At 39.9% G+C, this 13233-nt stretch overlaps 1 protein-coding gene across 1 annotated transcript in view; it reads right to left on the bottom strand.

The window, feature by feature from the left end:
- The window catches only part of WDR27 (WD repeat domain 27), a 525006-nt gene that overhangs the window by 425804 nt on the left and 85969 nt on the right, over positions 1 to 13233 (bottom strand). Inside the window, exon 13 of the mRNA XM_088448950.1 lies at positions 9293 to 9363. Within this exon, the coding sequence (XP_088305076.1) occupies positions 9293 to 9363 (71 nt within the window). The remainder of the gene's footprint in view (positions 1 to 9292; positions 9364 to 13233) is intronic.

The raw sequence follows: 13233 nt of genomic DNA, 5'->3' as shown, positions 1-13233 counted from the left end.
TTCCCACAGTGCCAACACATCCGTGCCTCTCATTGTATACTACGCGCTGTTCCCACAGTGCCAGCACACATGTATCTAGTTACATGCTACACACTGTCCAAACAGTGCCAACACCTCCGTAAACCCTATTGCACGATACACACTGTACAAACAGTGCCAACACATACATGTACCTTGTTGTACACTATGCACTGCTCAACTAGTACCAACACCTCTGTCTACCTTCCATAAACAACATTGAGCTATGTTCTGGCGCTACTGGAGCTCTGCTGCCCTTCTTACATACAAGGCTCACCTTACCTCAATACATAGACAACAAATTTAGATTTGTATGTAAAAGACTATGGCACTGAGCTTGTTCAATTTATATTATCACTTATAAATGTATCTTCCCTCAACGATATCAATTCAATTACATAGAAACAAAATGTCCTTTAATCTTTCTTTTTTCTACTTCTTAAATGCCCCAGCACTTAAAGATGTCAATATAGTCTCTACCAGATGATATACTTGTAGAAAATCCTCTTTCCCCTTTGGAATCACACTTAAAGTACTTGAAGTTGATGAAATACAGAACATACACCCTTTATTTCAAACAAGATTTTTTTTCTATCCCTGCTGTTCTCTCTTCAAAAGGATCTGCACTTTTAGGCCACTTGTGTTCTAATTCAAACAGAATCTCTTCACCTGTTTCTCGTTCTTTAGTAGAAATCACAGTCTTTAATATGCTGCTTGTTTCCAAATTCCTTCTCCTTTGTGTTTCTTCCAGGCATCTTGATAAAGACAGTACAGGTTGAAATACGTTGGCAAGCAGTGTGATTTCTACTAAAGAAAGCAAGCAGCTCAATGAACTGCACCTACAAGCCCTCAGGACTCACGTGTGCTCTAAAACTCTCTCACATGCCTATCAGACCTCCTCATGCCACTAGGCCAACCCACGTGCCACTCAGCGCTCCCCACATTGCACTCACCACATGCCATTCAGAAAACTACTTATTTTACTCACCTTCTCATATGCCTCCATATGCCCCTAAAATATGCCTTAGACCTTCTAATATGCCCCCACCCACTGGCACTCCACACATGCTCTCCACTCCGTGAAACTCTACACACATCACAAAAAAAATACTTATCTTCCTAGCCCTTACAGGAAGTGAGAGAACACTGCACTCCCTCCACAATCTGATGTGTTTCCTGCTGCGGTGTGACCTCCCTGCAGTGGGCAAAATGGCTCCCATTCAGACATTCTCTGCATCATAAGAAGGGGGTGATGCAGGAGTATTGGGGAAATAACTTGGAAAGAACTTGAGGGATTTTTTTTTTATTTTTATATTACTATTTTATTTTCATCTTTATATTACATCTCAACCATATGTATCATGTGCTGTCAGATTTATAATCTGGGTCTAATATCATCCAAGATATAAAAGCACACACACTGGACAGTGTTATTGTGTATGACATATCTGGGCAATCTCTCCATCACTCTTTATTTCAGTAAAATGTAGGTTGTCACCAGCCAAATGTAATATTCCATTCAGCAGTCACTAATAATGACAAAAATGGTATATAGGAATTAAAGCGGAAGTATCCAGTAGGATCGCCTATAGATCATGGCAAGGCAGACATGAAAGCCATAAAAATAAGGGGAAACATGGCGCATTACCTAAAGGAGAAAATAAGTTTTAAAGGATACATTTATGAATTATACAAGGATTATTATACCAGTAAAATAAGAAATATGTCATGCTACAACAGTGAAGGAAAACATATTAGAAAAAGTATGGAAAACTGGCAGTTAAACTGCAAGGGAAAGCAAAATGCAAATTTATGGTGGAAAATATGGAAGGTATTCAAGTAAGGGCATGACTCAAGTTAGCTGGCAGGAACTTGCCCATTGGAAATTAACAGCTCCACATGATCCAGACTTTTTTGAATTAACTGAACATGTTGATACAGCTGAAATCTCCAGCTCCCACATAGATAATTTAGCCTCTGAGGAAGTCTATAACAAAACACTTAGGCATTATCAAATGGTGATCGGCTACACTTCAAGATCTATATATTGACCTTGCACACTGGTTTCAGAGACAGGATTTCAACAGGGGAATATCAGACTATCTTATTTTGGTACAAATCGAAAAGACTGCTTCAATAAGCCTAACACTGACACTTTAATTTACACACGCAGGAGCGAACAGCTCAGTGCGCTGCCGTCCGCCGGGTAGAGAGGGGGGTGCCCTGAACAGAGACTGCACACGGGCCCCCTCCTTTCTACCCGGCGGACGGCAGTGCACTGAGCTAGGCAGTAGACTGTGGGCACTAGTAGACCCTGCACCCATTATGTACACAGTACAGTTGAGTACCAAAGTCTTGCTTATACATACAGTTTTATCAAAGATTGAAATTAAAAGTAGATTTTAAAAGAGTAAAATATATTTAGTAATATAGATGTACAACAATTCTTCAAGTAAAAAATTTGAGCATACACTTTAATGTTGAATAAAATTAAAAAAGTAATATCTAAAAAAAAATAAAAAAATCACACAACACATTTCATTCTTGAATTTTGAATGCTCCTCAGTAACTGAGTAATTCCTCCTCTGTCCATCTATCTCCTTCCCAAAGCTCTCAAAGGCAAATATGCACAAACAAGGCATAGACAAGGCAAGTGAGGTCAAACTCGCTGGACTTCTATCCCCCAATGCATACAATGGTTTCTGTCAGAAAAAAAACCTGTGTTTAGCACGATGAAGTTGCAGGGGTTTAACATTGGTAGCTTCTTGATCACAGCCAATTACATCCGGCGAGTTACTAGGCAAACGTGCCAAAAACTTGCAGCGAGCCTAGGCGAGTACAATACCAAACCTGCACTCTATTATATTAGCCTCTGTGTGTTTAAGGTACATTCATTATTTCTACTGCTACTGTACTGTATATAGTATGATACATATGATATATATGAGAGTTCTTGCTGTGTACATCATGTGGACAAAGCTGCTGACTGCTATTGTATTATGTTTACATCATCACCTAGTGTGATTGAGCTGTTATATTGTAAACTTATAAATTTAATTGACATAACCTAAAAAAATGCATAACCATGATTGGTGGAGGACTGCTAAAATAAAAAAAACAGGTAACACCATCCCCCCAATCGCCATTCTTATTTCCTACAAGGCCAGTGCCTCTAGGATGGGGGATGGGGGGAGGAGCGGAGAGGAAAGGAAGAAAAAATTATCAATCCTCCACACCAAGAAAGCACCAGCACATTGCTGGGTAGCCCTGGGTCCTTCCTGGCATCCCCGGCCTGTTGGTACAAGGGTAGCCCTAACAAAATATAGTGCATGCTCTTGTTGAACTAGAAGTGCAATTATCACATGGACGCAGGAACATACTTGTAGTGCCAACAGAATGTGAACTAAAGAGGTTTCCTATGTTAAATATATATCTATAGGTGCAATTATTAGTTCCCGTTACCACATGGGCGAAGGAACACACTTGTAGTGCCATAAGAATGTGAACTAAAAGTTTAATTTAATATTTGGAGACCTATTAATGAATAAATATTAGTGTTATGTGATAAACACATGTATATATTTATCAACCATGGCACAAATATTTATTTATTAATGGGGGAACTCTCATAAGGCACTACAAGTGCAAGTGTTCAGTGGTATCTGTGCAATATATGGTTTAGCATGGACCCATGCGGCTTATATGTTTGCAGACTGCCCCATATGGAATGCCTTAAGGTAAGCTTTCAGGCTCCAAACCCTAGGATTGTAAATCCTAATGTCTAGAACAGAAAACTACATCTGTAAATGGTGGTTTGCAGACTACACACACACACACGTGTATATATATATATATATATATATATATACATATATATATATATATGACGTGGTTCGGTGTCTGACGTTGGACGTGGTGTCGTCACGAGCTGAGTCCCAAGCTGTTTGTTGCAAGGGATTGCCACTTTGTATACCGTGGATATCCATCACCCTGGGTGCTTTCCCGAGGCTCTGGAGGGTTGAGTGTGAGCCGGCCGCTTTTTACTTTGATGTATGTGAGCTTATTAAACTTAGTAAAAGTGATTGTTATTTTTTACTCACGTGGATGCGCCTTGTCTTCTTCTTTTCGTTTCATGATTGATACTACTGGCCTGTGGTGAGGCTAATAAGTTGACGGCAGCACGTACATCACCATTATTTGGTACTTTTTGAAACTGTACTTTATTTGTATTTATTGTAAGCTCTAAAGTGGATATGTTGCGCACGTGTGCATTCTAAATATATAATATACACATAGATATATATATATATATATATATATATATATACACACACAAACATATATATATATATATATATATATATATACATATATATATATACATAGAAATCCAAAAGAAATTGGCACTCAGAGTAATTGAAAATGCAAATATAGAAATGTATTAAATTCGGTCAATACATTTCTATATTTGCATTTTCAATTACTCTGAGTGCCAATTTCTTTTGGATTTCTGTGGATTGATTTAAATTGCGCACCGGAGGCAGCTGTGTTGGTGTTGTGAGTGCCGGCAGACTTTGGATTATATATATACATATATATATATATATATATATATTGTGATAGGAGCACTGGAAAAGTTAGGGATGGCGTGTATATGTGTCCCAGATTCCTGTAATATGTATTCTAACCGCCAGGAAAAGTCTGTTTTACAAACAGATCTGAGTGTCGGCTTTTGGTAAAAGCTGGAGAATGGGTCCTGGGGTGTGGATGTGAGAGAGAAGGGAGGGCTCCATCCACTGGGCTGATTCAGGTGTTAGGCCTTTCAGCCTGAGAGTAGGCTAGTTAGGGATTACACCTGGAAGTGGCTCAATATAGCTGTGTAAGAGTAAAAATGCAGTGTCACCCTGGGGAGAACAGACACAGAGGTTTGCTCAGAGACACTGTGACCTTTTGAAAGTGATGTGTTTGTGGTAAGGCAGGAGGCCTTGCCACTTGTAGAGAGGAAATTACCTGTCTAGTAAGTGCCCAGCCGGGCTAGGAGTTATTTTATGTTCGGTTTATTTGACTATTGGTGTTGCACAATAAAAACTGGTGCCAACCAGCTTGCACGAAAACCCACGACTGGAGTGCTGTTTCCTGGCTGCTGTGTGTAAGGAGGTGTCCACCTAGCCCAGGAGAGGGACCCCTACCCCGATCATATCACAAAAAATATATATACTGTATATACACATACACACACACACAGTATATATACACAGATATATATATATACATACATACATACATACAAACAGTATACATACACAGATTTATAAATATATGCATACACACACACGCATGCACACTGAAAAGTGTTCATTGGAAAGGGGCCATTTGAGGAACACACAAAAGCAAACTGTTTTCTTATAATGGAAATATTTAAAGGCTGGGACAGAAATCTTTTTGTCTTTGGAAGCTGAGACACTAAATTAAATTTACTGTGTAAATATATTAGTTAAAGGATACTATACAAATAATTGATCTTGAAGTTGAATATGCTATCATTAGAATGGTCTTTGGGGTTTACAGGTTGAGTCTCCCATATCCAAAATGCTTGGGACCAGGGGTATTTTGGATAACGGAATATTCTGTATTTTGGAATATTTGCATATCATAATGAATAATATGGGAATGGGACCCAAATATACACACAGAATGCATTTATGTGTTATATACACCTTATACACACAGCCTGCAGGTCATTTTATACAATATTTTCAATAATTTTGTGGCTCAAGCAAAGTTTGTGTACAGAAATTAAATTCATTTATGTTTCATATACACCTTATACACACAGCCTGAAGGTAATTTCATACAATATTTTTAATAATTTGTGCCTTCGACAAAGTTTGTGTACATTGAACCATCAAAAATCAAAGGTTTCATTATCTCAGTCATGCCAAAATAATTCCGTATTTCAGAATATTTGGATATGGGAGACTTAACCTGTATTAGAGTTTCCCGTCAAGCCTCCAGTCCGTACTCCTCTATCCAGCTCCAGATGCTGTTTACCCAGCCAGAAAAGACTAGTCTACAAAATGGGTCATAGATCCTAAACTAAACTAAACTAGACATTTGTCCATGAAGTGACGCATCTTATAACAAACTCAGAGCTCTGTTTAATAGAAAGAAGGCTCTGAAAACATGACGCCTAGAAACAGCACATATGTGAAAAGTGTAGTGCACACCATACTGTGGGATAGATGCAGGAAGCACTACCGATGAGATGTATAAACATCTCATCGGCCGGAGAGGGGGAGCGTTAACTCCCCCCTCCGGCGCTACCCGCTAGAGACAGCAGCGCATCAGCCTAGTGTTGATGCGCTGTGTCTCTCTCCCAGCCGGCTCCACTGAGCATGCGCGGGATCTCGCAAGTATCGCGAGATCCCCGCGTGGAGCCGGCAGCCGCCGCAGCAGGGACAGCGCTGTCCCTGCTGTGGGGATAGTCTAGCACCAGGCTGTAGCTGTCGATAACGACAGCTACAGCCGGCCGGCCGGTCATGCGTTATGACCGTTCGTACATGGCCCTGCCGTCGGCGCTGCTATCTTATAGATAGTAGCGCCGATAATGACAGGGGCGCACAGCGCCCCTGTCATTTACCGCCCAGACCCCCGATCATACATCGGGGAGAAGCGGTATCAGCGCAGATAACGTGCGCTGATACCGTTTCTGGGCTTCGTACATCTCCCCCTGTAGCCGGCAAAAGTATCAGGGAAGCAATGAATCAACATGACTGAATCTCACATCACCATTTATTCTTATTCCATAACATGCCTCATGGAGCACACAGACCATACACAGTAGGAAATTCAACATGCTTCATTGCTTGCTAGCTGACTCTAGGATGATAATGGAAAATAATTCAAACTTCATCTCCAAAAACAGATTTATAGTGTGTCTTGGGAGGGGGGTGGGTTAGTTAATCATTAACCCTTATTAAATATTCTTATGTCTCTTTATATAAGCTGGTCAGTGTCTCTTTTCCCCTTTCTATGACTTTCTCCAATATTGTATGTGCACCTCTCTTATTCCCTCTATCTCACTTGTTTTCTTCTGTATCACCCTACTTTTTTATGTCACTAAAAACTATCGATGGAAAAAATACTTTATTCAAAGAATAAAGAATGTTTTATAATACTGATCTAACAGAACAGGTATTACAGCAAAGACTGGAAACTCCCCATCTAGAAATCCTGTGTCTGCCCCTATATGGATCAGCGCTGACCAAGGATTTCATGATGAAAATCGTTTCCATTCTGTTTCCCGTTGAAAAATATTCATAGATTATGGACTTAATATACTTTTTTCTTTTTTTTTTTTTTACTGTATAAAATATTTTGCACCTCTGTAAATAAATATGGAAATCATGAAGCTGACAGAAGTGTATAATATTGCTCATTATATGGAAGCTGCTGTCTAACAAGATTTATGAAATATGCTGTGTGTGGCTGTTAAAGTCTTTCATCCTGAATAGAGCCAAACCTTTTAGTGTATTAGCTGTCCAACAACCATTGCAGAGACCATTCCAAGGCTTGCTTTTCCTACTTTCTATCTTAATCTCTTGTACATGGCAAAGTGATTTTATTTCTGAATGATGTATGAGGTGAAAACATGGCATGCTCTTTCAACCCATTTGTTAAAGTAATTTAGTATTACAAACACCAAACATTAATGTCATATGTATTTATATGACAATATTATTACATTTACATTTCAGAATAAACAACAACTGAACACTGCAGGGAATGATTGGCTGACCTGAAATGTGCCAGATATGAAAAATATAAATTATAGTAAAACTTAACAAATTAACACCAATGACAATTAAATGTAATGGGTTCTTTTTGCTTTGGCATTGATAGCTGCGCACAGAATTCAACGTGATATAACCGCTAGACATTCTAACAAAGTTATACTGTATGACACCCTTTCATATATCCATGTGGGGTCTATATAATTATAATTTATATACTAGAATTTAGACCCCTTATTCGGGTTTACTTTCTAGTTAATGTGGTTGGTGCTAAAGGGTTCCATTCTCTTCCCTGCTCACATCCAGCCACAAAGTTGTCCCAGCCATCCATTGCAGAAGTAGGAGCTGTTGGGGGAGGATCCATGTGTGGAATGCGCATGACAGATATAAGACAGACCATCCACCATAAATATATAGATTACCCTATGTTACCTTATAGCGCTGTATGTATTATATGTACAACTTACACCTCTGTCCAGGAGACCCCTCCAGAGTCAATCTATGTGTCTTGGTGAAAATCTGGGCACACTTATAAAAATCAAGGATGGCAGTAACAAAGCTTATTTAACATGGCACACCGATATTTTGCTCTTTGTTCACGACTGCCAGTGAGGGTCGCTTATGAAGTTCAAAAACACTGGCGAGCAGCGCAAATTACTTTCTGTGACATTATCCACACTTTTTTAAGCAGAAGTGCATGGAACTGGCACATCAATATTGTAGTGTCTGCAAGCTTAGGCAAAATCAAGGCATTCCTAGATTAGATCAGCCAAGTATAATTGTGTGTCTCATTTTAATCCCACATGCAATAATTAGATTTAGTTGTGCAGGACAAGATGTTTAAAAGTAATTCAATAGGTGGGTAAGGAGCAGTTAAATAAGTGTCCCCTATTTAGCTTGGTGCATTTCAATTGGCAGTAAAAAAAAAAAAAACTTTTAAATTTATAACTGCATTGATTTCCTTATTCTCATGGTCCATTTAAATCAATTATGCTTTAGAGAAAAGCTGAAGGGCTGGTCCTAAAGTGTTGGTAGGCAGAACTTTGAAGGTACAGTTTTTTTCGTCTTGTCCCCACCCGCAGTCCTGCATATGTAAGTGCATCCCTACAGTTTAGGGCAGTTCTGAAAACCAGGATGTGGGAGTGGATCAAATTCAATGTACATGGGGGGAAAATAAATAATACAAAATGGGCAAAATGATATACTTTAGTGGTGGACTCCTCCATATTTTACGATTATGTTAATACATGACATTACAAAGTGCTAAATAAAAAAATAAGAATCCATGGCTATACATGTATATAATTATTATAATACATGTTTGACTTCTTTTTCAGGAATATATTCTTAAAATTATACATCATTTTTCTGTAGGTAAAGATGTAGATTAGCAATTTCACCCAACAAAGTAACAGTAAGGCAGAAGAAAACATTTTAGAAAGTTAGATTTAATCAATGTAAGCATTGTGCCAGTTACTAACCATTTGTCTTTACTTTGGCAGGGTTTGTGGAAAGTGCACAACATAAGGGAGACGTTTGGAGCAGAGGAACACTAGAACAAGGACAACAAAATGAAGATTTATGTTATTGCACCTTTGAAACAATCAGTAATCATTTTATTATAGGCAAGTATTGTACAATGTATTGTCTGCTATAGAAACAATATGGGAAAATGCACACTTAGGGCTAGCATTACTAAGCTTTTGTAAGCAGTCACTTCACTGCGCTGATATGTAAAGAGACACTAATATTAAGTGCGTGTTTTGGGACCTATTCATGAGTTACATGATAATTGGCTGCAATTAAGCTTGCACTGCGTGCATGGAACAATATGCAGATATATTCGCTAAAATGCAGAGGAGATGTACGCCTCTAAGGGAACTGCAGCGTCCCTACCCATATGCTTGTTCAACTAGCCATCATCATTATCAGCATACAATTGCACCTGGTGCAAGATATCCATCTAAAGAAAGAAGGATCACTGCGTACGTCCAACTCAGCATGGCCGAAATTCCAACTACACGTCATGGAAGTAGAAGTCTTAAAAGTTCAAATGGACAAGGGGGTGATTCAGCAGAGGACGCAGTGACAGGGATCACGCAGATTCCAGACGATCGGGAAACTGTGCATGCGCCTGACCCATATTGCACATGTGCAATACGGGTATGCGATCCCACACGCAGTCCGGGAGCAAACTGTCAGTGATTGACAGTCTGCTGCCATTTCTGGGCGGGGGAGGGCTTGCGACAGACTCAGTTTCCCAAAAGGGAGGCATGTCACCGCCATTGGGGGGAGGGGAGAGGGGAGTGACAGCTGCGAAAGCTTCTGCATCCTCGGCTGAATCACCCCCAAGTATAAGTTAAACAAAAATCAGAACAATCACATGGACAAGTGCATAAGTGGTAGAAAACAAGAGACAAAGGGTAGAACGGGCCCGATTGTGACAGTTTACAATCTGGAGATGACGAGTAAAAGAGTAATGAATTTACTGCTACTCTTATTTGGAAGTGGTAGAAACTGGCTGATTTAAGTAAAAAGGATTAATAAAACCTACCTCACCCCAGTGAGTCTTAGAGCTGTGCAATTTCTCTCCACAGATTAATGTGAAAGGTATAAGATCAGTATAAATCATTCTTCCACACAACCTGGCAGTGCCTACAGAAAAGTACTTACTTCGGAGATATACTGGAATTTCCACATATTAGACTTTCTATACTGACACGGTAATATTAAAATACTGGAAGAAATGTATTATCCCTATAATGAAACATTTTTTTTAGCTCCCATGTGGTATATAATACAGCTACTGCTTTTGCCCTGTGCCTTTGAGAACCTCTCCAAGCTTCCTCTGAAAAATATATATCATCTCGAACAACAATGGTGTATAATATGGAGTATTTCAAGGAAAAGGATAGTTTGCGGCTTTCTTTTTCAATCCTACATGGCAGCCATTGCAATGGGTTGTATCAAAGCATTATAGTAGGGAGGACTAACAAGAATACGAAGTCACATATGCTGCATGATCTGTTTATTCAAGTGACAGTGAAGAGGACATACTGTATCATCCAAATTGAGTGTCAGTAGAAAATAATATATCCATATAGTAGTGACTACAATAGCAACAGCTATATGTACATCCTGCTGTGTTGCAGAGCTCCGTCACCTAAGCCAGAGCCCTTTTTTCCCAAAGATGTTGCCGCCACTTATGTTAGTGTGCTTTCACTTTCTCTGGCTCTGTGCATTCCTCTTGTATGCATGTATACCGTAATGACTCTCTCTGATCCCTCTGGTCATTGCTTGCTTGGAAGGAGCATAACTTTTCTGAGGTCCTGTTGGAATCACAGATAGCTGTTCTATATTCCTAGGATACTCTGTACATAGTGATTGCTCTCAGAATGTAGCGTTTTCTTCTTTTTCATCCACAGACTGGGGGTAACAGGATGTTAATGCAATGTCTTGGTTGATGTGAAATATAGATACAGCTTTTGGCAAGAAAGTTGGATTAGATTTTAGAATCCCTTGATCCTTGTAGATATTTAGGGGCATATTTATTAATCAATTATGCCTTAAAATATGCAGAAACAGTGGTTTCTGCATATTTAAGGGCAGAATGAAGGTTCCCTTAAATGTACCAAAGAGGCTACATTCCGGTCGTCAGTCCCCGACGCAGCCGACCGCATAGTTTTCTATGGGGATGTAATTTAACAAGATCTGCAGAGCAAAGCTTTGCAGATTGTACCTACATGGGCTAATGCCATCTTCAGGTGTTAGCCCATTGACTGCAATGGGGCAGCCCCACTGGAGAGGATAGTTCTGTCCCTCTCTGGTGAACTAAAGGACGTCCTGTTGGGCATCTCAGCCGTTACTGTACTGCGCATGTGCAGCTTGAAAGCCGTAAGGAAAGGTATAGATAACCTTCAGTATTTAAGGGTGGAAGTGCAGTTCCATGCCCATAAAGGCCACCAAAAGAAAATATTTGTTCGCTCACCACGCTTCGGGCACGGGTTTATATTCCCCATCTACAGTATATCCAGGTGGATAGTAGGGAATGACGTTGGACGGTAACTGATGACGTCAGGGTACAAATACTGAAGGGGATCTATCCACTTCCTTAGCCGTAAGGGGGTCCGTACGTAGAAGTAAAGTGATTGCAGATGCAACCACTTTACTTCCTCCTGATTGTCGTGACGAGTTCTTATCGGAACCCTTGTCCTAGCGATTTACATTAATACATTCAAGCGAATAAAGAATAATGCAGCAATAAGGATTCATAATATTTCATGGCTTGCCGTATTTTATAATAAATATGCCACTTAAAGAGATCATCTTACGCCATAGTGCTTGTAACTCTCTGACACTTCTGCCAGAACTGCTACCAGGAACATAACCTTCAGTGTCATACATCTCAGAGAATCCTCCTTTATTGGTTCAAACGAGGACGCCAACAGAACATTAGCATAAGATTAAGCTGCCACCGTGCCACAAAGGACTGAATAGAGAAGCAAAATGTCTTCACTGCTTGCAAAAAGCGATTAATTAGTTCTTCTGCGGACAATTTGGTACCAAAACTTGAATCGTGAGCATGGATAAACCCTTTACTGAATCAGGTGGGATGAGGTAAAGGCAGAAGTCAGGCCAAGTCCAGGGTCTAGTTCACAATGGGGTCAATTTACTAAGAATCCTACTTGGGATAGAAAAAACACACTGGGATTCGCGTGATCTTTTTGCGCCCCAAATCAGGCATTTACTAAAGCGTGTTTGCCTGTCTATTTTTTCCATTGATCTACCCATTGTGTTTGGTTTTGGCGTGATCTCTGCCGGACAGTATTTTTATGATGGACTCCGCACTGAAATGTATGTGCAAACGCGATTAAACTAAACTGAACACAAAAACCACTCCCTTTAGTTTTCCCATTGGTAGTAGCCATCAAATGCTACTGTCTTCTCAGCAAACCAAATACTCCCCAAACCGATCAGAACAAGTGCATTGTAGTGTGTTTCTGTGGTTGGCGGTAGCACTGGTGGAGGATTTGTTGCTGGAGTTTGGTGGAGGAGTTTGTATTGTTGTTTGGAGGTGTTGGTAAATGTTTATTAATAGTGTAGTTTTCTGCGGTCTGTGTTTTTTTTCTGTGTTCTGTGTGTTTTTATTTTGCAGGGTGAGAGGATCAGGCCAAGGATGGAGGAGCTGCAGGCACAGTGGAGGAGGAGGTTGCACAGGAGCCTTTGCTTGAGTATGACAGTGATAGTAATGGGACATCATCCCAGAGGAGTAAAACCAAAACTGGGAGAAATGTGAAGGTTATTTATCAGGAAAATGTGCTTGGTGACTAAGATCATATAATCCTTTGAAGTGCAGTATGGCCAGATGTCTACCCGCGCTACAGTGCGGTGTAAAGCAGCCGTTTGGGATGGGGTTGTGAAT

The sequence above is a fragment of the Taudactylus pleione genome, unplaced genomic scaffold, assembly GCF_031769625.1.
Source record: "Taudactylus pleione unplaced genomic scaffold, aTauple2 ptg000473l, whole genome shotgun sequence".
In the NCBI taxonomy this organism is placed as follows: Eukaryota; Metazoa; Chordata; class Amphibia; order Anura; family Myobatrachidae; genus Taudactylus; species Taudactylus pleione.
Note: the sequence above shows the minus strand (reverse complement) of the source record. Positions and strands in the feature narration are given on the sequence as shown.